Source organism: Colius striatus, chromosome 7, assembly GCF_028858725.1.
Source record: "Colius striatus isolate bColStr4 chromosome 7, bColStr4.1.hap1, whole genome shotgun sequence".
NCBI classification, from domain to species: Eukaryota; Metazoa; Chordata; class Aves; order Coliiformes; family Coliidae; genus Colius; species Colius striatus.
In genome coordinates this window covers 24,456,960-24,483,990 of record NC_084765.1, presented here as the reverse complement: position 1 = coordinate 24,483,990, position 27,031 = coordinate 24,456,960, and the positions used below count along the sequence as shown (strand labels likewise).

The 27,031-nt window shown below is 40.2% G+C and overlaps 1 protein-coding gene across 2 annotated transcripts in view; it reads left to right on the top strand.

Annotated features, from left to right (window-relative positions):
- Positions 1–27,031, top strand: part of ALDH1A2 (aldehyde dehydrogenase 1 family member A2) — a 57,785-nt gene that overhangs the window by 14,845 nt on the left and 15,909 nt on the right. For both annotated transcript variants that reach the window (XM_061999865.1, XM_010207676.2), the window contains exons 2-7: positions 10,237–10,341; positions 10,537–10,677; positions 12,279–12,408; positions 18,189–18,250; positions 20,986–21,114; positions 21,238–21,351. In XM_061999865.1, the coding sequence (XP_061855849.1) occupies positions 10,603–10,677; positions 12,279–12,408; positions 18,189–18,250; positions 20,986–21,114; positions 21,238–21,351 (510 nt within the window). In that variant the 5' untranslated portion in view covers positions 10,237–10,341; positions 10,537–10,602. The remainder of the gene's footprint in view (positions 1–10,236; positions 10,342–10,536; positions 10,678–12,278; positions 12,409–18,188; positions 18,251–20,985; positions 21,115–21,237; positions 21,352–27,031) is intronic.

Genomic DNA, 27,031 nt, shown 5'->3' with positions numbered 1-27,031 from the left:
TTTAATGGATTTTAAGAAATCTTTCCTTATTTCAGTTTTAAGTTGCAGTAAGCAACATCAATCACGGTACTCCCTAAAAACCACAACCACCCTTACCCAAATCATTCAGTGATGACTTTTCTTAGTTATTAGTGGAAATGAGAAGTATCATGGCTTCAGGAACGATGTTTTCTGATGCAGTTAAGCTAGATAGTAAATGTTCCTCTCCAGCAATTAGCACCACAAGTGAAAGGATAATTAAAGCTTAGGAGCTTAATTTCTTAAGAGTACATGAAATATTACTTGAGCTATGGGAAAGTGATATTGCTCCTGGATTGTGCTGTTACCAGCAGATGAATTCTTCATTAACTGGATTAAAAAAAAAAAAGTAGAAATGACTTTGAGGAAAGCCTTTATGTGCTGTAAGTAAAGTTTCTTCCCACAGGTTTAATTAGGCTGCCAAAAGAAGTAAAATGTTTGTGGTGGGTATAGTTCAACAGGCAATACAATCTGAAGTCTCTTCTCTTTAGATTCATTTTCTTGAACAACCAAGCGCAAAATAGTCCCTTTAATGAGACTGAATGGAAATAACGGATGCTAGATCAGCATGTGGCACAGTGAGAAACTAAAATAGAAGAAGGTATCATCACAGTTTGGCAGCCTGGGTTTTGTGCAGGAAATACTTGGGGGGGGGAGGAGGAAAGTAAGCACGCTACTGCATGTTGTTAAGACTTATTTAATCTTCTTAACTAATTACTCACACTTCCTAATTCAAAATCATACAAACAAACCCGTTTAGATAAGCCGGGAGTTTTTTCAAACGGGTGCCCCCTACAGCTTAGAAAATAAACATGACAGGTCTCCCCTGTCTGATGTGCTGCCATTTGCAAAAGAACAGACCCAGCTCCCAGAAAGATGGAAGACTAATTAAGACAGGAAGACAGGCAGGTCAAACATTTGGTGTGAGGGATTTGAGACATAGGGGAGAAAAAAAATCACGTTACATTCCACTTTCACAGCAGACTGACAGGAGGCTTTAAGCCCTTTCTCCGATTCCATTTGCTACTCAGAGGCCCTGGATCCCCCCAGTTTCTCCTCCCAGTCACACCCGTTTCCCCACAGCCGTCTGTGCTGTGAGCTGGCTCGGCAGGGGATGCACCGTATCTGCCTTTAAGCATCTACACAAGGTGTCCAGGTGAGTGAGCCAGTGTAACAGCCACTGGAGAGACCGGTCCTTGTGGGGGCGGATGGCACTGAGCCCGAGGTGACAGGTACTGGCCTGAGGGACTGCTGCTCCCTCTCCTTCCACCCCACAGTGACTGGAAAGAGACCAAGCTTCTGCGTTAGGTGCTAGATATATGACTCCTCCTCCAGCTTATGTCTGCCACACTGAAGTCTCGACTTCATTTACACATGCTGAAATGTCACTGAGACCTTAGTATGTTCACCTGTTTTAAATACTTGGCTTCTGATCCAAAGTCTGCTGATGTCAAGGACTGTTTTCTGATTTCAGTAGGCTTGGCTCAGGCTTTGCTACTTGGAAATTACATCTAGAGAAGCTGAACGCTCTGGTCTTCTCATCCAGACGTACCCTTGGCATAAGACTTAGGTTGCATAAACATAATTCTACTAGATTTTGGTGTATGGCTGTGCTGACTTCAAAACCAGAGCAGCCTCATTCACTTCTGCATTTTATTTAAGATTTCACTTTTTTGATCCTCCTGCTGTAGTGTGTTTGCAAATGTATAAAATTCTCCAGTCTAAAGATTTTAGTTAATCTGAAGTTTGAACTCTAGATTTCTTGAGTGAAATTTCAAGATTGAGTTTATGAAGGAACTCCTAATTTATGGTAGACCATATCTAAAAGCTGTGACATTATTCTTCTGGCTCCGAGGTTCAATTGAGTTTTTAAAAAACCTCACAGAGCTTTAGAAAAGAGCTCTTCTTCCTTTTCAAATATTTTTGGTTTGTTTGTTGGTTTGGGGTGATTTTTTTTGGAAGACAGTGGCAGGGAGAGTGTGAGGTAAGGCAAGGGTAGGAGCTAGGAAGATGCAGCAACCAAAGGACAGAGATAAAAATCTACATGTTCTGATTTTGTTTGGCCCTCACAGACCTCACAGGCTCTAGAGCAGGTGTCAAGTTTCCAGTGAAGCAGCTTTGTCTTGCAGTACAAACATCCTGCTGGAGACTGTTGCCATTGCTTCCCTTTCATCAGCTGGGGCCTGATGCAGCTCCCACTGAAACCAGCTGGATTTTTCCTTTTATTTTACAGTGAGTGGGACTGGACCTCTAGTGGCTGAAAACCAATGATGTCCACAGGAGCTTGTTTGCCAGGAGTAAATTTAGTGCAAAGTTCAGTGTTGCTCACACAGTTCACAGTTACCTTTCTCAAAACAATTTAATTCCTTCACAGTTGAAAGGCATCTGATTACAGGAACCACAATCTGGATAACTTCTGCATGACTAACATTGCTCTGAGGTAACTGTAATGAGGGACATGGTAACCATTTCTGTTTACATGCTCAGGCCAGCCAGCCTACCTTGATATATGTAGATATGGGGTTTGAAAGAGATGTGGTCATTGGCATTGCCCAACGAGAGGCTTGTTCGTGGACTGGTGTGGGAAGCAGGGCTCTGCACTGAGAATGTTTGGGGAGGCTGGCTTCAAAGGCTGTGCCCCATAACTCATCATTTGTGAACTGCAAGCAAGGACCAGTGACTCCCACTCTTCACCTGAACAATCACAGAATCACAGAATCTTAAGGGTTGGAAGGGACTTTGAAAGATCATCACTAGATGATGAGCCCCCCTGCCAATCTCCTTCTTAAAAATGAAAACAGCACTGCTGATCAATTGCTGGCCAGTCAGCTATCAGTGTGCTGAGGTTGGCTTTAGCTTTCCTAGTGACTACTTATAAATCAGGTTTTTGTTGATTCTGTAGCCAGCTGTGTGGGTTTCCAGTCACTCCCAGGAGTGTCCCACAGCACGCTCTGGCTAGAATGTGAGAGATTTGTTGTATCAAGACAGCCATAAAAGTGAAGGAAAACAAAGCTTGAGAAAACAAACAAGCTGCACCTCTGATTGGCAATCCCTTCTACATCATTCCCTTACAATTGTACTAATCGTTAGGACTCTTGAAATGTTTCCAAAGGAGAGGAAATTAAGTTGCTGAGATGGGAAAGGATATGAAATTTCCTGAGCAGACTGAGGCACAGGTGCCCGGTATCTGTGATGTTATGCAGTATTTACCAAGGGAAATGCTGCTGCTGGATTTTCTGCGTGCCTCTGAAATTGTTGTATGCCCCCCCACTCCCCCCAAAAAAACTGCCATTCTGTATTTCTTAATGCCTGCAGCTATGAGAAGATGCTGAGGTCTGAACAGCTGTGGTTCTTTTATAAAGCACTTTGGCATCTGATGCCCCCTCCCCCATACTTGCAGATTTAACGCCAGAGGCTCTCTAAGGAGAAAGTCACATATGAAAAAAAGATCTTTGATGGAGTGAAGCTATAACCAGCTACTAAATCAATTGAGTTAGGAAATTCCCATTCCTTCCTCCATTCATCCAGAACCATATCTCCTGTGGGAAGCCATTATTATTTGGATGTTAAAATCCTCTTCCTGTACCAAAAAACATTTCTGGAGCTGCAACAGTACAAAAACATTGTTTATTAAGTTCATGGGAAAAGAATTCCACCTCCAAAGAGCTGAATGTTAGGCCACTGTCTGTCCACTGGCTGAAGTTCTTTACTTGTACAGCTGGGGAACTTGAAGAAAATGTCTGATGACATCATCATGAAGCAATATGGAATTAAGAATGTAGATCATCATTTCACTCACACATCATTTGAGAACACTTTCAAGAAAGGAAATGAAACGTTACATTGTTGCCACCTGTGTTGATTACTCTCAAGAATTAAAGGAGCCCAAATTACTATTTTTCTAAGGGAGGATAATACAAACAAGAGAGATGGTGAGCATGGAGAAATCCCCAGTGAATTTAAAAATCAGTTCAATTTTCCAAATCCAGGGCTAGCTCCTGGGTGAACATCAGAGGGAATCCACACAAAACCAAATCTCATCCAACTAACAGCTGTAAACAAGGTATTAGTACTATACTGCATTATAATTACTTATATTTATGCACAGATCTGCACAGAGATGGTTGTCTTTTGTGATGAAAGACACAACATCGCAATGAAAACACAAAATCCTGTCCATTTTCTCCCTGCTCTAAATTTTGCTGCTACTGCATTGCAGATTAGATTGTTCAGACTGGTTTTACACACCTCCTTTTCTCTTTGAATGCCTGTTACTCCAATTACCTGCATGGTTTGAAATGAACATTAAGTTGGTAATTATTAGTAAACCAACTGGGACAGATGGCTACTTAAACATGATATTGTCATTTATTTGCAAAGCTCAATTTGCTTTGCTTTACACCAAAAACATTAATTCTTGGCTTGATTTCAAAACTGATGAGCATCCAAAAATGCATTTGAACTCAGTGCATAATGCTTTTCAATTGCAAGTCTTATACAAAATGCAATGTATTGTTTCCTTCCAACTGTGTGTCGGTAGAATCTCAAAGTAACTTGCATTTTTACATGATCGCTTTGAATTTTCCTTTGTATGCTTTTTTTGGATGACACAGTATCTCAAAGGTTCCAAATGTATGGCCTGTAGGATGAGTCTGATTGCTTCCTTGATTAGTCTTATGGAACTCCCTCAACAGTTTCTATATGGAGTTAACCACAGGCAGAATATGAACCCAGCAAATATGTGCTGGGGCCATTATCTTGCAAAGTTCTATCAAAGGCCTATGAGAACACGTGTGCGTGAGGAAGAGGTTATTGTCAGTACCAGGAGGGATGTGCTGGTTCTTTTAGGAAAATGCCATCTTTCATTTGGAAAGGAACAGAAATTATCAGGAGACCTTTATGATGAGATGTCCTGAGAATGATGGTGCTCCAGGGGCATGTTCACAAGGACCTTCCAACCTCACCTGTTTGCTGTAATGCCTGTTTGAAATCTCCCTATCCCACACACTTGCACACCCCCTTGCTCCCTCTGCTGCCGCCCTGCTCTGTGTCCTGCCTTAGGCAGCACTGCTGGTCAACAAACAGCATTTTGTTTCCTCCTTAGACTGTTGTAGGCTACTGCCAGAGTCCTCACTTATGAGAAGCATTGTCTGTTTTGCAAGTTGGGTTTGTTCTTGGCCCTATCCTGACAGGGACACCTACGTGAGCCAGGAAGGTTTGCCATTTCTCTTCCTCCTCTGACATTAGCGCAGTTTTGGCTCTGCTGAGGGTAGATGGCAAATGAAATGTTTGTGTGTTCCAAAATTGTTTATGTGTTCTAAATTTTTTCAAGTGGTCCCTTCTTCCCTTTCCATTTTGGCACAGTTTGGTTGATAGCACCCAGCAAGCCAGATTATTTAGCTTACAATACCGCATAGCAAATACATGACATACTCTATACCTCTATACTTTTCCTTTTTCTTACTACAAATGACATGAGGTAACACTAGGACTCAAACAAAACCAAATTACCTCAGTAACTCCTGGAATACTCAAGTGGTTAATCAGTTACCTTTTATTTACATATATATGCTTAATGCTGAATTAAATTGTAAAAACCAAAGGCTGATTTATAGCTCCAGTCAGCCTTAATTAACATTGATTCCAGGGGAATAGTAAATGTGAACAGCCTTCACAATTGAGGCTGAACAATGAACTCACTGGGTGTTGTCCAATTTGTAGCATGATTTACATGGAAGCAAGCCCTTCTTTTTTCTAGGGTTACCTCTTTTTCATCTGGTGTTTAGGATGGGTTATATATAATCCATAGATAGGAACATTTGCTGTCAAATATTTTCCCTGATTTACAGTTAGCCTTTACCATGGTCACTATAAATAAGGCAGAAAAAAACCCATTTTGAGGCTTTGCAGGGATTCCTTGTTCTTGCAATGTGTCATCGCTTGTCCATTTCATGGCATTTTTACGAAGTGGCCATAATGAAAGTCAGATTAAATGTACAGGATATATACGTTTAATCAACAGCCATTGGAGTCAATAGTGCTGGAAGAGTTATAAAAGCCCCTGTGAATGCAAATTTATTGCAAAAGAATCTGTGTCTTGGTGGTAGGAATATCTGCTGAATGGTACTACCTGACACAGAACACCTAAAACTTTCAAAAGTGAATTATTTAAGTGTAAGGTTTTGCTTGTAAAGCCGCCAGCTGCTGGATTTCAAGACTTGAAACTGTTCCAAAACATGGGACTAGGTACTTTATTTGTGCACTAGAGTAAATACTCTGATTTTACTGCCAATTTAAACGTGCTCAGTTTACAGTAATGAGCTTGTATAGGCAATACCTTGTTTATAGAAAGTGGAACAGGAAGAAACTAACATTAACCATTAACAGTAGCAATTTCTCTTGCCTTCAACTCTAACTTCATGCCAAATAGATCCTTCCCATGTCCTATCTGAAATCTTTGCTGTTACTGTTGTTTTGCTAAATCTGTGAGATAAATGACGCATTCAGTAAATAATACACCTCATGGTTCCAGCCAACCAGAACTGCAACACTCTTGTAATTCCAAGGCAGTGTTTCTTATTCACATAGTCAAATGCACTTTAAGAAGCATGTGTCCCATATACTAGCAAACCTGATGATAGGTGTTCATCCCAGCAGAATGTAGGTAACCTTTGAAAAACTTGTTAAAAAATAACAGACCACTTCTATAAGGGAAGAGTACTGAAATGCAGTTGCTACCACCTCTTGGGTTCTTGTTCTCAACCCTAACTCCTTTATTCTTTCAAGACAGATCCCACAAGGAACCTATGTGTTTATGTACATCCTGTTACCTTACACAAACATCCTTACATCTCCTTTGGACATCTGCTTCTGAGGCTGCAAGCTTTTCTTCCTTCCCCTCCCTCCTCAGTGCACCCCCACACTCTGGGCGTGGAGTTAACTCCACTGAACTCAATGGAAAGGATGACAGTAAAATATGTCTTCTTCACAAGTCATAGGTTTCAGACATTGTTTCACTCATAGTCTAAGAAGTGGCAATGATAGACCAGAGGATTTTGGCTTATACTGTTAGTCACTAGAGATCATACTGGTGATTCATTTATTGTCTTCTTTTTTGACTGAGTTAGCTCCAAATGGTGACGAATGCTTCAGTTTGCAAAACAGTGTAATCACTGAGCAGGAAGACACTACCCATGGTATGAGGAGCTTACAGTCCCAAGGACATGAACAGGTTCAAGATACATGGACAAATGGATAATAATGCAGTAGGTCCTGGGTTTATCTACCTGTCATGGTTTGACACAACAGCCTTTTCTGGTAAGGGGGAAGGGGCTGTAAAGATGGCTCCTGTAAGAAGTTGCTCGCAACACTCCCCAGCTCTGAGCCAGACCCACTGCTGGGGCTGAGCCAATTAGACACCTCCACGATCACTTTTTAAGAAGAAGCCAGAAGAGGAAGTTTCTTCCTCCATCTTCCTCCATCTTCTTCCTTCTTCTCTACCCCTTCTTTTTCTCCCTTTTTGCTTTTATTCTGTTCTGTTTCTTGTAGAAGAAACTTTCCTACTTTCCTCTCCGAGTACTGGAGTCTGTTTTGCCTGGAACCGTAATTGGCAGCGAGCTCTCCCTGCCCTTGTCTTAATCCACAACAATCTTGCTTATCTTTTTACTCCCATTTAGCTGGGGCCTCCGCCATCCTAACGAGGGTGGGGGTGAATGAGGGCACCGAGTGAGAGACTGTCGTGGTGCTACTGTGCTAGCTGGGCCAAACCACGACACTACCTCTGAAAACCAAAGCAAAAAAGGGGAGGAAATAAAGAGAGACTCTGAGATGGATGGAGGGGGACACAGCAAAGTGTCTGAGGCTAGAAGCACAGGGAAGATGAGGAAACAACAGAAACACCCATAACAGCAAAAGCATATATAGTTGTTGGTTTCTCTGCAAAGTTTATATTGCCAGGGCATTTTCCAGGCAGGCACAGGTTCCTTGTGCCCATGTCCTCAGCTGGCCAGACATGAGCCTACTCTGAACCAGAAGCTCTGTCACTACAGTCAGTGTGGCACTCAGCCTGACATAATAAGACCTGCTCAGAAGAACACAGCTACATGGCTTCCCCTTGGCTTGGAGAATAGTTTGAGCAAGCTCATGTCTCGTAGTAGAAAACTACAGACACATCTTTGCCTTCATGTGCAAATATGAGTGTGCACTTTCTATAATATGCACAGGCACACTAGTGTCCTTACCATGTTCTTTTATGAACTCTTTTTGGTGTTACAACTGTTCATCTTGAGCTTTCTGACTCTATTTTCTCATGACTGCTTTATTTGCTAGGATAGTGTTGGGATTTTTTTCCAGCTAGGTTTCTTCTCATCAATTTATGATTAGCTCTCTACTTGTTTCCTTTCTTCCTTACAGATGTGTTAATGCTTTGGTAAGCCTCTTTCCTTAAACTCTCAGCATTTTGATGCCGATGCACGTTTTTGCCATCAGACAAGTTGTAAACAAGTTCAAGCAAGTTTTAAGCCATTTAGTTGGCAGGCTGGTGCTGTTATTCTCATTGTACTATTCCAAGCCTAAAATATCCCCAGCTGATCTATATGATAACATAGTCTAGTCTTTGACTAGAAGACAAGTATTACATTTCATTTATTTTCACGTGAAATAATGTGATTTTTTTTCCTTCTGTCTGGGTTTTGCCACATGCAACTTTGCTATAAAGAAAACAACCAAAAAAAAGAAACCAACAACCTGAAACCATTTAAGCAAAGTCCTTACATATGAACTACCTTCCACCATCTCCTTGAGCTCATCTGGCTGAACCAAGCCATGTACCAGTACAATGGTAACACCTTCTTTCTTGCAGCAGGAAGACTGCAGAAAGTGCAAGACTAATGAGGTAGCACAGTACTGCTCTGGATAAGTTGCGACGTTGTGTCTGCCTCAGCAGTGGGACAGACATTTGTCCCAGTGTCTCTGGTGGCTCTGTAAGGAAACTGGACCGGTGTTTAATGTATCATTCACTCTTGTTCTATTGGCATGATCCAAAAAGACAGGTCGCCTTCTACCATCTGAGAGTCTCTAATTTGACCTGAGACTCTTAAATCTTTCAAAGGGTCCATCCATCAGCTTTCTATTCATCCACAGTCGTAGGATCTGTATGGGGTATGGGGCTTGGCTTCAACCAGAGAAAGGTCCCTATAAACCCAATGCAAACCCTCGTGCAAAAAAAGAGAAAGGTGGCACATATTCCTTCTATCTTGGGGTGAACTCCTGCCTCCAATGAAGTCAGTGGTAAAATTGCCAATGATTTTGATGAAGTCAAAACCTCCCCTTACATATTTAAAGCTGTATTTCATGGAATGCAATGAACTCCAAGGAACCCATATGGTGCCTGGACTTTTTGAACACTTTTTTTTTTTCAGAAAGATTTCAAGGACAGGGAGGGTCATTTTCCTAGAGTGACTTCTTTCATATTTGCTAATAAATAATTGCATACTGTTCTTGAAAGGTATTTAGTAGAAAATAACTGGTATGTATGTGTTACAAACCAGTACCAGTAAAAGATCTACTTTAAATGAACTCATTTGTCATTACCTCTCAAAACAGTTGTTGTCAGCACCATTAAAATTCAGATTTGGTTTGCCCATGACAATTGATGTGAAAAAAACCCATGTGAACACTAAAAGAATGTAACAATTTCTATTGTTTGAACCAGATAAGCAAGTTAATTCTGTGCTGCAAGCCATCACTGTAGCCAGAATCTACTGACTGTGTATTGACAAACTGTGATGTTTGAGATTATTCAGCCTTGACTGGATTGTATCAGTGACCAAATGTTTATTTACTGAATTGAATGATTGCTCTAAATCCATCTCTTGACTCCAGTGGTTTCGAGGCTTTTTCTTGGATACAGGTATTTCTTTTTACAGTTTATTCATTGCAGTTTTTGAAGCAAATTTGAATGTCAACCAAGTTATTTAGTTTGATATTGCATCTACAGTGACACTGCCACAGAATACACAAAGATATCAGGGGCTGACCCTTAGTCTGAACTCTTGAAAACAGTAAGTTTTACAGCCATAAGTAAGTTTCAACTCTTTTGTCTTAGAGTCTGCAGCCTCTCCCAGGAGTTTGTCGTTACTTTTTATTGTCAGTAACCACTAATAGCTACATTACTATTTGTTCATGCTACAGGACTGATGATTCTTTTTCCTTTTCTAGATTTTCATCAACAATGAGTGGCAAAATTCTGAAAGTGGGAGATTATTCCCAGTATATAATCCAGCAACTGGAGAGCAGATCTGTGAGATCCAGGAAGCTGACAAGGTAATGCACCCTGTGAACGAGTAGAAATGTATAATATATAGATCAAAACAACAGGTCCACCACACTACTGTTGGACAGTTTTGTGCATCACAGCTCCAAAACCCATCATGTGACTAAGGTATACAGCTGCAAATTTCATAAGCTTGGTAATGTTTTTACCTCAAAGCCTTTGGTTTTTTTCCTCCTTCTTGACAGGTTGATACGGACAAAGCAGTGAGAGCAGCTCGCCTTGCTTTTTCTCTGGGTTCAGTTTGGAGGAGAATGGACGCATCGGAAAGAGGCCATCTTTTGGATAAGCTAGCAGACTTGGTCGAAAGAGACAGGGCAATTCTTGCTGTAAGTGGCACCTGAAAACCAACAGTCAGATCACCTGTCAGTTTTACATTCTTTAAGCAAATTAGTTCATAAATGTAATATGAATTATATTTGGAATCTACACTCAGCTCGATGGCTAAGATGCTGACCATGTACTTAAGACCTGATCCAAAGCTTATAAAGTCAACAAAAGTCTCCCAGTTGACTCAAATGAGCTTTAAATTGGACATCAGACAAATAACTGGGTGTGCACCCACATTTAGGCCTGTGATGAGCACTTGCAGTTTCCTAAAACAAAAACTGGAAGACGGAGTGAAGTGATTTGATATTAATGAAATGGCAGGTGAAATGCTTACTGACACTCAACTGGTAACATGAGTTCTGGATACTGCGCTGTTCCGCTCACGGATGAAGCCATCTGAACGGTGGCGTTGTTAATGTTGTTTTCCACATGTCAAGTGCTTTGAACTAAGCTGGTGAACATCTTAATTCCCGCTTTGTCAACACTTAAATCATCTTACCACCAGTGTACGCTGTAAAATCACCACAGGGAGAAGGAAGTGCACAGCAAATCAACTTAACTCTGCCTGTCATTTGATTTTTATTTCTAGAGCCAAGTTCTTTACTGAATTGCTCTGCAGGCAATGCCATTAATTGCTCTTGGGGATATAAGTCAGTGCAGAATTAGGCCTCTATTCTTCTCTATAGAAACTCGTTTGATGGTTGGTGTGTTACACATGGGCGTACTTTGCCTGTTCTAAACAGTTTCTATTAGACAGCGATAGAGAATGGCTTAAAGCTACTCAACATCTTAGGATATTTTATTGGATTCTTTTTGCTAAATGATCTTAGGAATCCCTAAGAGGATAGCTTATAAGATACTTTTAAAAATAGGAATATTAACTTAAAAATAAGGACATTAGCTTGTTAATTTATGAGCTTCCCTAGAGGAGAGTTTGTTTATTCGATGGCAATAAATAAACTGGCTGTACAGTATAGATATCTCAGACCTCAGCAGGAGTCTTGGCAGCCATATAGAGAAATTTTTATATTCACATCAATTATATAAAGAGGGATATGTCCATTCTTCTCTTTATGGATTCAGATCATTAATATGGGGTTACAAGGAGCCCCTTCTCAGCTGTTATCGTTACCATAACAGAACCTAGTTTGACAGGCATTTTTATCTTGGCACCTGATTAAAGCAATTTAGCATTTATATATCTGGACCAAACACAGTGGCTATTAGGTCCAAAATACACACAGACACATGTACATGCATGTGGATATACACACAAACCCACAAGACAGACACACATAAACACACACGCACATACACGTTCTTAAAATCAATCATTCCAGAATACTCCAGAAGGAAACAGGCTTTTTTAGAAAGGAAAATGCTTTTAGTTCACATTTGCAAAAAGAAGTAACAAAGGGGATCAGATAGTTGTTCTGAACCTTCTGGGACAAGACTATGCCAAGGCATAACTGATCGATCTTCATTAAAATCTTTGTCATGACTGAAGAGCTGTTAAGACAGTAAATACCGTCTTAACAATAGTACAATAGTCTAAAAATGCTACTATGCTTATATTTCTTAACTTTTTCCTGTCCCCTAGACTATGGAATCACTGAACAGTGGCAAACCTTTCCTGCAAGCTTTCTATGTTGATCTTCAAGGCGTCATAAAAACCCTGAGGTATTATGCTGGTTGGGCAGACAAAATCCATGGAATGACCATTCCTGTAGGTAAGGGGGATTAAAGCACAGCTATGCATCTAAACCTTCTCATGGCCAAGTGTCTCGGTAGATTATGGCTTTGTGAAAGGTAGAAAGAAGAGAGACCTTTTTTAGTCTCCAAGTGTGTTGCTGAAGTGGATGTTTAAAAGTCAGCAAGGGCTGGACTAGCCGACCTGCTATTGTTCTGCCCTGCATGCACATCCCAAAGAGTGTTTTGTTTCTTTTGCATATGTCTATCTGAGAAGGAGATAACTTAATGCCTACATTTACATATTGTTAGGCTTACAAAAATGGATGCAGTATAAGCCTGACAAATACCCTGGAACACATAAGAATACTCTTAGCTGCCTATTTAAGAAACAGTCTGTTTACATATATATCTTGTTTATATGAGTCTTCTTACTACCTATCCAAATCATTTTACTTGAGACTAACACTGGATCCAAATTCTGTTATACTTTGAGAGAGTTTGTAATGTTACTATAGAGAACTACACATACGTATCAGATATATTTTGTTATATATTCTCCTTCAAATTATTCAATTAAGCTTTATATTCTATATATGACATATATCTTTATGAGTGCTAGGAAATTAGTTTTTCTGCTTTTATTTTTTGCTAAAGAGACAAGAAATATCCTTACAATTCTTTTTATTTAACAAGTCTTTTCCTCGTGTCCCTCCCTTCCAGCTGTTTGACAAATACAGGCTGCTTTTTCTGCTGTGAATATATTCATTTGCAGTCTGGACTAAATGTACCAACTGCTATAATTACACAGAGTGGCAAAGAATAGCAAAGAATGACTTTATGCAGGTGCAGTCATTAAGACAAATGTACTCGTCTGTTACCTGCAAAAAAACAGTCTTTGGAAAAACAGTAAGGAAACGCAACATTCATTCTATGGATTCCCTTTGGCTTCTTGGTGCATGCTGATAATTGCATTTTTATTACATTTTGGTGAAGAAGACCAGGCACACTCAGAAGTAAAAGAATTTTGCTGTTGCACATCCATTTCCATAAAATCCCATTCTATAACATGATATCTGCAGTACACTAGCTTGCTTCTCTAAAGCAAAGCACCAAACTATCAAAGTTAGGCAAGCAGATAAATAAAAAATGTGGCCTCAATATTTTCAGGAGGAGAACAGATCATGTAACTCTTACAGCAGCATTACTCATCCTGGTGTTTCAGCTTATCAAAATTGCAGTATGTACTGACCAATGTTTGTTGTCACTAGTATATCTTCACCAAAGAAATTACAATATTAATATTCCAGGTATAGACTCTCTTGTAAGAACTCTTGAAGATTTTCACAGTCATTTAGGCTGAGATTCAGAAATCCCGATTTTGCTGCTTGCACTTCACATTTAAACATGCAAAAATGCAGAGCCCACCATAAATTCATATATTCAGCAAATTTCCTGTTCCCCAGTCTCTTTCTCCCTGGCCAGTGAACATCTCCTTCTCACTCATTAGCCCCACAGCACTCAGAATTTAGGTCACCAAAAGGCATTGGCAGGTTAAGGATAATAAATATTCTCTGCTTATTCTTGTCCTCAAGTAGTGTATCAGATAAACTCCCTGGTATTTTTTTCAGTGAGGTGGGCTATCCTGGGGGAGAGGAAGGCACATTTTCATCATGCCTTCCTAAACTCAAACTTCAGTGCTAACAAACAGAGTTATCAGCAGTATAGAATGGTATGTCCATTCACAGACTTTCAGAGTAACAATTAGTTCTTCCTTTTGGTTAAACACTCCTGTTCTTCTCTAGTTTCACATAACAAATTTGTTATTCTCATAAAGCTATTTTAGGGGAAGGCCAGTGTTAAACAATGGTGCTCTTTACATTCACTTACCATCAGCTCATCAGAGGAAACCAAACAAGACAACAAAAGCAAATAAAAACCCTATTAAAATCTCCTTCTTTTTCTGTTTAGTGTGCTAATAAATCTGAAAGCTCCCAATCTTTCATCTGTTGAGGTTTCCTTTTCCTTCTAAAATAAAAATAGGCAAGTGATAGACAAGTAGAAGAAGAACAGTGCGTTTTACAGTCACATTCCTTTTGGTCCCAGAGCTGCTAAAACCTTCAGACTGCCCTTTGCTTGCTCCCATGCGTAAAGCCTTGATGATTTAAATTAAAACAGAATGAGGCTAGACTAGAAACTGTTAAACCAATAAACTGAATGCAAGCAAAAATGTATCTTTAAATCAATATATTATATGATACAGCTTAACAAACCAACTTGGCTCTCCTCCTCCACTTGTTTGCTGGTTCCTGCTATAGGAGGTATGTGACTGTATGATGATTGTTATGCAAATAAAATAGCTGGGACCAAGACTCCTGACAGAAATCTGAGCAAACACATCTGTGGGAGGCATTGCTGTCCCACGGTGAGATCCCTGGATAAACAGGGCATTCTTTCTGATTAAAAAATGAAAATCTTTGGGCCAGGTGCTAAGCAGCTGCAAATTGATCTGGCTTTATTAATATCAGTGAAGACTGAGGAACGCCAGTTTATTTCAGCTGACAATATATTAAAACCCCCACTTTTGAGACAAATTTTTAGGTTGAATGTGATGTCACTGTCAGATCCCTCTCGAGCAATGTTCTTCTGACTGTCAGCTGGTAGAAGGATAAAAGTAACAATCAGCAATGGCATCTTAGACTATGTCATTAGCATGACTAGTATAAACTAATATTACAACTCCAAAAGGTTTTAAAGTTGCATATTTAATTTCTGTGCACAGTGAAGCTTTCTACACTCACTGTTCAGAAAAAGTGGTTCATTTATCAATCTTGAGTTAGTTTGCCATTGTAACAGCTGATTTTACATTATGGACAAGGTGGCTCAGATATATCTTTGGCCTGTCCAGAGGCATCTGAAGTTTCTGAATAACATCAAGTCACGTAGGTTCACAATGATATTGTTAGAAAGCAACCTTAAAAATCCCATCTCAACAGTAAGCCTGTGGAGGATGAACTTTGGAAGTAGATGTCAAAAAGGGCAGCTGTCTCGAGTCCAGTGGAAGAAAGCAAGGCAAGCAACTCTGCACCGGAGGTATTGCTCTGCAGAAAGAACATTCTGCCTACATTGAGTTGAATTAGCCACCATTTGTCTGACTTGGCAAACAGGTTCAGGTTATCTATAACTTTGTTTTGAAGCACACAGACATGTGGCAGTGATTATGCAGTGACAATCTAAAGTCAGACAGTGATAACGTAACAGTGTTACTGTTATGTTGCCACCATCCTTCTGGCTGAGAATCCACCTCTCACAGTACTACCGAGTACAAGCTAGTATTTTTAGTTGACTCTTCTGTGTGCCTCTTGAGCACTTAGACAGTTTTGCCTGTACATACTTCTCTGTATTTTGACTCCTACTTCTGTGGTCTGATGGTTCTTCCTATGGCCTGTGAACCACGACTAGCATCTGTGAAAGATAATCTAAAAAAATCCAACTGATCATCTCAATTTGTGAAACAAATGTTCTTCCTCCACTGGGAAGTTTTTAAGCATCTGAAGATCGAAATGGTGCAATGACACGTTGTTAATGCAGAGCAAACTGATTAACTGTTTTCTTACTCCCTGCCTTAGTTATTTCCTCTGTTCTGTCCATTGTCTTGGTTGCAGACTATTGTTACCTTTCTCCTAATTACTCTGTATGTGGCCCCCAGCTGATGTATTAGCTACTCTAGCTCAGGTTTCTACTGAGCAAATCCTGTAAAGCAGATGTACAGAACTAAGCAGACCTGAAAAGAAATTGTTTCTAATCAAATTCAAGTTGAAGTCATTACTCAATCCCAAGAAGCTTTATGGATTAACCCATTTATTCTTACCAGACATATAATACAGGACATTGCAGCAGGTTCCCAAAATGTACACTCTGTTGTGGTCAGGTCTTTCCTCGACATTGAAAAAGGCTGGCTGCAGCTCCAGACTGAGTGGAGTAGAGGCCACAGCTGCCTGCATGCTCTCACACCATATGAAGCAGAGCACATACTTCTGCATTGGACAGGGAGAATGGGAGCAAAAGCACTGGAATCTCTCCTCCTCTTCCTCCCTTCCTCCCTCTATCTCCTATCCTGGTAAATCATCTCCTGTGATTGAGCCTAGGTACCCTTCTTGTCATTCTCATAGACTTAGCTGAAATTATTTTTGTAAGGAATGAGATTCAACTTTTTCTAGATGTCTGAGCACTACAGGCCAAAGAGCACATTCAGCTCATGCCTTTACCGTAGCTTTTCTCTCAGTTGGAGCCTCACTGAGAAACATTTCACCTAAATTCAGAGGTGATTTGAGCCTGGGCTAGTTTATACAGCTACAAGGCTCCATTTAGGTTCAAAAGTGTGTAAACTGACTTTGCACAGATATAGGCCAATCACACTAATGAAGCTGGTGGTTAGACAATATCTTAACCAGTCGTCACACAGAGCAGGTCATTTTCCTGCTCTTTATCAGTTGGGAAGAAGCCCACATCATATCACAGCATGTATGAACTCGATATGTCCTCCTAGACTACAGACAAGCACTGAAGCAGCAACAACCGTGCAGCTTTGTGACTGAGCATGAACTTCAGCAGCCTTATGGCAACCACTTGTGCCAGCTGTGCAGAATGAGCCAGCACAGAGACCTGCGGCTCTGAGCAGGCCAGGCCATGGCAAAGCTTCCCACGGGCTGCAGACTTGACCATGAATTACAGATCTGTTTATTTCGTGACCTGACTCAGGCTGCCCAGAGCTCAACGGGCTTTAGTTCAGACTGCAGATCTAACGTAGCACTCACTTTAACTAGTGATATCTCTCTCCCCTGGGGTTTTTTGCCATTTTTGTTCATCATGACCTTAAAAATAATTATCAAAGAGTTAATTCCCTTTAGTCTCATACCATCCACACCTGCTGTTTGTGAATATGCAGCCTGTTTTTCCTGTATCTTTGTTGTTAGGATCTGTCTTAGTCTATACTCTTACTGCTGTCAAAAGTCTAGTGAGACAAGCCTGTAATTTCACAAGTTTCCAATTATTTAGTCCATTCATTTCTTCACTCACTTCTACCTTGCCCAAAAGGTTTGTGAAAATTGTTCTTATCCTCTGTTGTCTAGTTTTCTTGCTGCATCCAACTTTTCCCAGCCAACTTAAATTGACTGCCTATTTAGCCTGAGGACATTTCTGCTACGGTCAGTCAGCCATAAGAGCACGGCTCTATGATGACCCCTGTATTCTCCTTAGTATTGTTTTCTGCAGAAATTTTGCTTAAGCACACATCAGTCACAGGCTTCCGCTTGTCATTCCACAGCTACAGCTTGTGGTGCATAGTTCCACTCCTCAGTCTGTCTGTGTCTTCAATGGAAGACGGGTGAGGTGTATATCTGCTATGCCACATCTGCTTGAACGTATACGTTTATACTTCTGTGTTCCAGCCTTGCCTTTCAGGCAATTGCTTTTGTGACTGTTCCCTCACTTCTCTCACCCTCAAATCAGTAGAGGCCACTGAGTGGCTTTCTTGCTACTGCCTTTTTTTTGTGCTATACAGCTCATCCTCTTTGCCATGGAATACATCAGGCTACTTTCTGCTGCGATGCCCGCTTCCTGTGCTCTACAGGAAGAACAATTAGGTTGCTCCTGAACCTAGGTTTCCCATACTGGCTCATGAAAAAAACATTTCCATTACTCTTTATTTCTTTTACTGCCATCAAAGGCTGATCCTTAGAGCTTCCCCCCCTCCTTTTTTTTTTTTTTTGTTCTGCCAAGTCAAACTGCACTTGAGAGTAACCATGCTCATCTGTTTCAGATGGAGATTATTTTACGTTTACAAGACACGAACCCATCGGAGTGTGTGGACAGATCATCCCTGTGAGTATCTCTACCAGCACTTTCTATTTATTTTCATTTGAACCAGCTCTCTTTAAAGACACATAAAACATGGTCTTCAGCTATGTGTGTTTTCCATTACGAAAAAAGCTGAGCTCATATTGTTGACATATCTTTAACAGCCTCCCTGCAAATGCTTATTTGAACATGCTAATAGGGTTTAGGCTCTGTTATTAGGAGTTAAGTTCTCAAGTCATAGAATTCTCATGATTAAAACAAGCAAAGCAAAACAGAGTGTTAATATGCTGTCAGTGGTTATGGATGTTCACACAACTTATGGAAAATTGATGCTTTGCTGTGGTAGTCTTTTTATTTATTTAGTTTTTACTGTGATTTAACAGGCTCCTCGGTTCCTGGGAGAATGTGATGCATTTTAATTCCATTCTTTCCTGCTATTTCTTTTACAAAGCTGGAGGAGAAAAGGAAACTCCAGGAGACATAGCATTACAATTAACGTGATGTATCTAATAAAAGACATAAAATGTTTGGTTTATTTGTTATAAGAGAGAAATGCAGTATTTCATCAAATCTAATACTCCCCCTATACCCCAATGTACCTCTTAATATACTCTCGCTGGACATTGCATGGGAAGCTAACTTTTTCAGAAGAACAAGGTAACTGGCTTTGGCAGAAATTTCAATGAGAGGCTCGCATATAGCTTTTAAAATACTGTGTGGAAGCTTTTTTCCTTGACAAAGCACTGGGGAACTAATCAAGACAGTGTCTGAAATTGTTGTTGATTTTTTTTATTTTGTTCACGTTAACCATAAAGCCACTAAACAGCAGCATGCAGCAATTCTATCAAGAGGAGCAGCCAGAAAAGAGTAACAATGTTGAGCCTTTTTTCCCTGTTTATATTTGCTGTTATTTCATGTCTTTGTTAAGAGGTGGCTATTACGTTTGGCACTCTGTAGAAACGCAGAAAAACATGCAGCCATGTTTGGAGAGAAACCACTCAGAGTTTACAGCTACACCCATCCTGCAAACACCCTCATGATCTCCTGACTTGTCTGGAGAGTGGTTCTTATGAATGAATGATACCACAGCTCTGTCCTCATTCTTTAGCCAAGCACATGGATAAGCAAAATGACAACTTCAGCATCAAACCCCAAAGCTGCTGGACATCACTTAGGCTTGTCTCATTGAGCTCAACTGACAGATCCGTTGAAGAAACTTGGCCACGGGCAAAAGATCACACCAAAAGCAGGATTTATTTAGTTTAGATTTGTAAAACTCTTTGTTGAGGTGCTCAACCACCTACCATACTTGTTCATTCTTCCCCCAAGTTTGTCCTCCAAAACCTCAACATGACTGTCACATGCACCTATCCTACCACTGCTACTAAGCGGTTCCATGATTTCCTGCCTAGCTGCCAGCCACAGTACAGCCCCTGGCCGCTGCCTGCACTTAGCCATTACACCAGCAAATAACTTATTACAAAAACAAAATTAAACAACAAGCCTAACACTAAACTCCTCATCCTCTTTCACATCCTAGCTTCCATCAAAACATCTGCTCTTTGGCAGCTTTGAGGCATAAACAGGGCTATATACTGCCCTGTAAAACTCGTCAGAGCTCTCCTTGAAATACCATTAGAAGTGCAGGCTGTCAGCACACTGCTGGCCCTAGAGCTCCCCTCCCAGGTTTATATACTGGAGATGGAATTAGAACATCACTTTGTCTCCGGAGTTTATAAACATCTGAGGGAGTAAAAAATTGGGTGTTCAGTGAAGGAAAGACAGTTGTGTATTTTTTCAAGCTAGCCAGGGGCTAGAGAGATGTCTGTGAGAGTGGCAGCTGATATGCATCAGGCAGTAACATGTTCTGGCCACTGGCTGACTCTTTGTGACCCATATTTTCTATTTTCTTTCCAAAGGAGATTATTTTATGCGTTTGTAAAAGTGATTGTCCAAACACCATTATTTTATTAGCCTGGCATTTCCACTGAAATGAGTGGGACTGCCCACTTAACCTGTTAGAATCGGGCCTTGATGCAGAAAGGCTTGTTACTCTCTGTCTTTGATCACAACTTGTTTGTGCATCAAACTAATGTAATTCACTAGATTTTCTGCTGCAGTTAAATGGAGTTGAAATTAATGATGGCACAAAATTTTACATCAACAAAGAGCATTTGTCGACTCATTTTTTATTGTTTTTTTAACATCTTGCATATAAACTGCTCAGTAAGAAGTTTTCAAGAAGATTAAATGCTTTGACTGAGCATTGACACTTATGGGGTTTTTATTGTAACCCCACCAATTAAGGATTATATAATTTCAAGTATAAATTTTATATCTTAAGATGTATTCCAGGATAGGAAATTTACATCCAAAAATACTTCAGCATGAACAAACAATTCTTTCCAAATGTAGCAGAAGGAAGAACTACTTGTCATGGGGGACTTAAAAGCACCAATTGCAAAACAGTGAACGAAATAAAAATTTCTGACTAAAAAAATTACCAGATAACAGAAGATTCTTTTATGAAGCCTGTGGGTAGGGGCTGCATTTCATTGAACAGGAGAGAAAGAACTAAAAGGTCACAGTTGTCGCTTTCTTAATGGCAGTAATTTAAAACAAAAAATCCTTGCTTTGTGCCGGGAAAGATTTATGTTGAGGATCAGCCTGAGAAATAAGTGAGGTAGCAGCTTGACATCTTGAAAACAAAACAACACTGCTATATTTTTCCATCTATCAACTTTTATTTTTTCCTACAGTGGAACTTCCCCCTGCTGATGTTTGCATGGAAGATTGCTCCAGCTCTGTGCTGTGGCAATACAGTAGTTATTAAACCAGCAGAACAAACACCACTCAGCGCTCTCTATATGGGAGCCCTCATCAAGGAGGTAAGAATAATTGACAGGAATGTCTCTGTCTCTCCTTGTGGGGAAGGGACTACCAGCACATGCCTGGTTTAACGTGCTCTGTCAGTTTTCATGAATCATGTTTCATTCATTCCTATTTGACAGGCTGGCTTCCCACCAGGAGTTGTAAATATTTTGCCAGGATTTGGTCCGATTGTTGGGGCAGCCATAGCATCTCATGTTGGCATTGATAAAATTGCTTTTACTGGATCCACTGAGGTAAGAGCATTCACAGATGTGTTACTGTAAAATGTAGGTAAATACTTGGGATAATAGTATTAAGTCCTTGTGCTACATTTCTCACTGTCACTGAGAAAAAGAGCTACATCTAAATAACAGTGCTTCCCAGCTAAACTTATGTACCACAGTACTTCCAAGGCAGAAATGGCTCCTTTCCTCCAGCCCCTGCTGTGCTCGGCACCTCAGCACAGGAGATATGCCTGGAAAAATAGTGCTGGGGTTTCCTGTGGGCTTACAAGGATGTGAGTCACATGCAAGTAGGCACAACATCCCATGTATATCACAGCACTCATAAATGCTGCTTTAGCATCCATAATTTGTGTATCTTGGCATACCTGGGGAAAAGGAGAATGGAAGGGGGCAAACTGGGGGAAATGTACTTCAACTTTGATGGATGTACTTCAACTTTGATGAGGATGAGGAGGAAGTCTAAAAAGGAAGGAATGCAGGGAGAAAAGGAGACTTGAGGCCGTTTCCTTTCATCCCATCACTTGTTACTTGGGAGAAGATACAGACCTCCATCTTACTGCAACCTCCTTTCAGTAGTTGCAGAAAACTATACGGTCTTCCGTGAGCCTCCTTCTCTCCAGACTAAACATCCCCATCTCCCTGAGCCGCTCCTCATCAGACTCATTCTCCAGACCCTTCACCAGCTTCATTGTCCATCTCTAGACACACTCCAATGTCCTTGTACTGAGGGACCCAAAACTGAACACAGTATTCAAGTTGTAGCCTCACTAGTGCACAGTACAGGGGGACAATCACTTCCCTCGTCCTGCTGGTCACACTATTTCTGACACACCCCAGGATGTCTGTTGGCCATCTTGGCCACCTGGGCACACTGCTGGCTCATACTCAGCTGACTGTCGATTAACACCCCCCAGGGCCTTTTCCTCCAGGTAGCTTCCCTGCCACTCTGCCCCAAGCCTGTAGTGTTGTCTGTGGTTGTTATGACCCAAATGCAGCAGCCAGCACGGAGCCTTGTCAAACCTGATGATGCAGATGTTAGAGCTTGGTCTCAAGATGAAGGCTGTAATCTACAGAAAGAGTAAGGAATCCCTCAAAACTCAGATGGTGTCTTGCTCTCAAATATGTGCAAAGCTGGCTGTTATCAGGGTTGGGGTGGGGATGATAGAGGTACTCCAGACTGAAGTCACAAGAGAAGGGGCCTTATCTCATCGTCTGAAGGCAGACAGAAAGGAATCTCAGTGGGAGTTTCAGGGCTGGTTATATTTAGAGAGTGCTAAACCCAGCCCTTTTCAATTCAAAATCTGACAAACTATTGTATGGAGGGAGCTAAACCCCAGGGATTTGGTGTCTCTTTGATATGTTTGACTCCTACTCATGCAGTGGGAGGCTTTATGCATCCCAGGGATACTGCTTTTCACAATGAGTCAATTTGGTTTTGATTTAAGTCAACTAATTCATTGACTGAGTAGCCCTATTAGATATTTGTGGGTATCTTCCCAGTCAGCCCAGGGATTGCAGAGACCAGCTCAGTTATTTCAAATACATTACTCTGGTGGAAGTATCCTGTAATTGAGTTTGGAAGTCACCATACACAAGCCTAAATTACCAGTAAGATGTAGCTGCAGTCATATGCCTAATTTGCACACACACGGTTGTTTTGCAATTACTGTATGGCTGTACATGACATTTTTATGGCAATTTTAGATTATAATATACATATAATATACAATAGTAACATCAGATTTCACATTGTTATATGGAATTACTCTAGTTGTTACATCTCCTGTAACCAGTTTATATCAGCATCCTGGAATACTGAAAACTTTAATATGAGCTGATTACCCCCCATAAATTAAGTTGAAACAATTGTTTTCATAAAGATATGTGGTCTCTGTTTAAGATAAATATTCTATTATACAGGATGTTGCACTGTTTGGAGGAGGAAAAATACAGATGGGTTAGGTTTCAAAGTTGTCTTTTGTAGCCAAAATAAATTTTTATTGTAGTTCCAGACAGCTTTAGTTTTAATAGGCGTTTAAACTCAAAAGCTGTGGGTTTTATACTAACTCAGTGACTACCTTTAAAAGCCTTACTAATAGGAAGTGAAAAGCATTACAGAGATGAAAAAGCAATTCTCTAAGAACCTAAAGCAAGAACAGATGGAACGTTTTAATGCAGAGTTAGTGTAAACTATTCCATATTGTTTCTTATTTCCTGTAACACTGAATTTTTGTAACAGCAAGTCAACATTGTAACATTTTAAACACAATGCTGTTATATGAGCTGTACTAGAGTCTTTGACTTCTCCAAAACAGATTTCAATTTCTAATGAAATAATAATAATGGAAATATTTTGTCTCTCTGGTCTTGTCTGATGCATGTCAACTGTACACTCCAATGATGTGGATTTCCGATAGCTATCAGATACATAAGTACCACAAGATTAACTTCCATTCCCCCATTTCATCCAGGCAGTTAATATTTTCAACCTGAGCAAATGAAGGATAAAGCCTATCCATACAAAAGCAGTGATCTTCAAGTTAAGATGTCTGAAGCACAGGGCTTTCTCAAGTTTTCACCATGAGGCTCTTTGGGTAAAAATATAAGTTCTTTACCCTTGAAATATATACTTATGGCTAATGAGAACTCCTCCTTTGCCTGTAAAAATCAGGCTATTATTATCTGTTTCCTGCAAAGTTTTTTTTTAAAGCAGAATGCAGCCTGCTTTTTCTATTAAATAAAACAAAATCATGTTAATGTTTTCTCAAAACTTGTAGAACACAATCCATAGAAATATGAGCCAGTGGGCCAAGCTCATGCCTGTACCTTGATAAAGCCTGATATAGCCACACCAAAGATCCATCCAGCTTGCCTGACCAGCAACAGATGCTTGCACAAGAAGAGAGCATGTGTAGAGTAATCCTTTCCTTGCTGTAGCCTCACAGCTTCTGGTAACCAACACTGTAAAGACTTCCTGAGCCTGAAGGTGCATGGGCAAGTGTCTTTAATAGCAACCAATGGCCTTGTCATCCATGTGTTAGTCCAGAACCTCTTCAAACTGCTGACTGTTGTGAGACCTCAAGTCCATGCCTATGCAAGGACAACACATATGTGACTTCTAATTTATGATACTGATTTCTAGATTACTATGCTGACCCAGTTTGCACTCTCAATTTGTTTTCAATTTCTTAGATTGTCTAGGTCTTTGAAAATTGTTTTGATTACTACTACTTACTTTTCATAAACTCCCCCAAAACACTATGTGAAAAATCATAAAGAGCCCTTTTCAGTGGTACCATCACAGTTTGATTCCACATTCTCTTTTGTTCTGAGCCTTCCTTTTATGGTCTAGCTCACTCAAAAAAAAAAAAAAAAAGACTAGTCTGCCAACTCTTTCATTCCTTGACCTGCCTGCTTCTTATGAAACACTCTGCCATGGATCACCTTCTCTCCCAGTCCCCTAGTGCATAGCTCTCAAACCTCTTCCCTCTACAGTTCGCTAGGAAAGGTTCTGCAGCCACCTGTCAGGCTATGAACTTCACTTTGACAACTGTCATGCTGAACGAAAGAAAATCATGCTGAATATGAAAGCAAGGCTAAAAATATTGTGCCGCCTTTGATTCCAGAAGTATGGGCATTTTAACAAAAGTGTTTATTTATACTGTGTTGTTTTTTAGTGAACCAGGGCTAATCTATGATCCTCTCTAATTATGGCAATCTCCTTTCAGGCTTCACTCACACATTTTTCCCTCATCTTCCACAATCAGATAAAGTGCCAAAACCAATCTTTCTTCCAGCCAATCTGACCATGTCAACACTTGCACCTATTCCTTTCCTACACTCCCTTGAAAGCCCAAAATTGATTTAAAGATCTTATACATCTTACTATATTTCTCCTTGATCTTTCTAGCCCCTAGCTGTTGAGTGAAACTCTGACTCACCAGGACTTTGGGAGTGGCCCTGTAAAGCTCAGCTATCTCCTGTGTTATCCTGCTTGTTCACTATACATGCCTTGCCCTTTTACTCTGCCTCAGCTCCTTCATTGATCCATGTATTCCTGTCTATTTGAGTTCCTTTAAAAAAATCACTAGCAACAATTTAATGAAAAAAAAACTCAAGTCACTTTTATTTTCTAACCTTAAGAACAGAGCTCAGAAGTACAGGAGAGGTTATACAAGCCTCCTGTCTTCCCTAGTTAAATGCACAGAGGACTATTTATTTCCAGGACAAATGCTGATGAGGGGACAATTTTTACATACATCAGAAAAGCAGAGAGGTTCTTAATATTAGCTTTTTATTTTCTGAAATTAGTTTTGCTAAGTAGCAAACATGAGAGACCTTGAAATAACAGAGAAAGGCAGACATCAGAAGCTGCTTTACTCTTCATTTGCCTTTATTTCCACTCAAACATGTGAATTCAGCTGCAGGCTTTTCAAATCCAGCCATTTTGACTGCTGCAAGCTGTCTGGCCATGTCTGAACATATGTGTTCTCTTTGAAAAGGAACTGCATACCCCTAAATTCCTGGTGCACATGGAATACTTGGATGCAATATCTTCTGGGCTTAAGATTAGAGATGAGTATGGAGAGCAAGAAGTTAACATTTAAAAATATGTGCACTGAAAGCACTGTCTGGATTTTAAATTGTTTTTTACTGGTTGCAAAAGTTTAATGAGTTCTAGTAACTTCTGTTCAAAAACAAATGTGTTACCTCCAGATCAGAGTGGCTTACAACTCTTTCCAGTCGCTAAACACTCTCAAGATGAGAATTATAGATAACACACAAAACTTTTGAAGCCCTAGCCAACAAGAAATGTATCCTAAGTGGCTGGTTTCCACTTTGTTCAAACTATGACCCATTAAAATGCAGACAGATTAAAGATAGGATTCAGGTCTGTGTTCATGCAGTTCTGTAGAGTAACTCAAATAAATATCCAACAAATTGGTTTGGATGCCTGTGTAAACAAAAGGTCTATAAACAACTGCAATAAACGCCAGCAACAGAGTCTGCATTTTGCTTGGCAGAATGTTTTCTTTATGCACTTAGATTAACAAACCATGATCTCATCATTAGTCAACAAGATACTAGAGAGACCATCAAAGCAAACTACAGGAGAGTTGAGATTGATTCATGCCAAACAAATGTTTGTACCTAACAGCTGTATTACCACTGATTCTAATTTACTCAGCAGGATTCTCCTTTCATTTCCGAAGTGAGATGAATGTCACAATGCATGATGTAGACAGAATGTCTACCTACTGCATGAGCAATGAGTTGTGTCAGCTCTCCTGAATCACAATCTCTTGCTGATTTTGGATGGGATGAGGAATTACATCCTGGGCATTTCCCACCTTAGGGAATAATAATTCTAAGGGTGGTTTGACCTGTTCCGAGAAGTCTCTTAGCTTACCATGCTACACACATGCCCTGTTCAATATGAGGAGGATTTAGGGAGGCTGCATTATCATTCATTCCTGTTTCTGATGAATCTTTTTGGTTGTATCTTGGACAGCTTGTGCCTCCTGAATGAAAAGTAATTGCTTCATTTTTCCATCCTTCTGTGTTTTCGGTAGAATTTAGGGAACTGTCCTTGGACAACTGGTGTGCCCCTTTGCCTATAAGAGACATGTCAAAAGGATTTACCTTCTTAAAACTGAAACAAATAGGGTAGTGTATCAGCCCTGTTAAA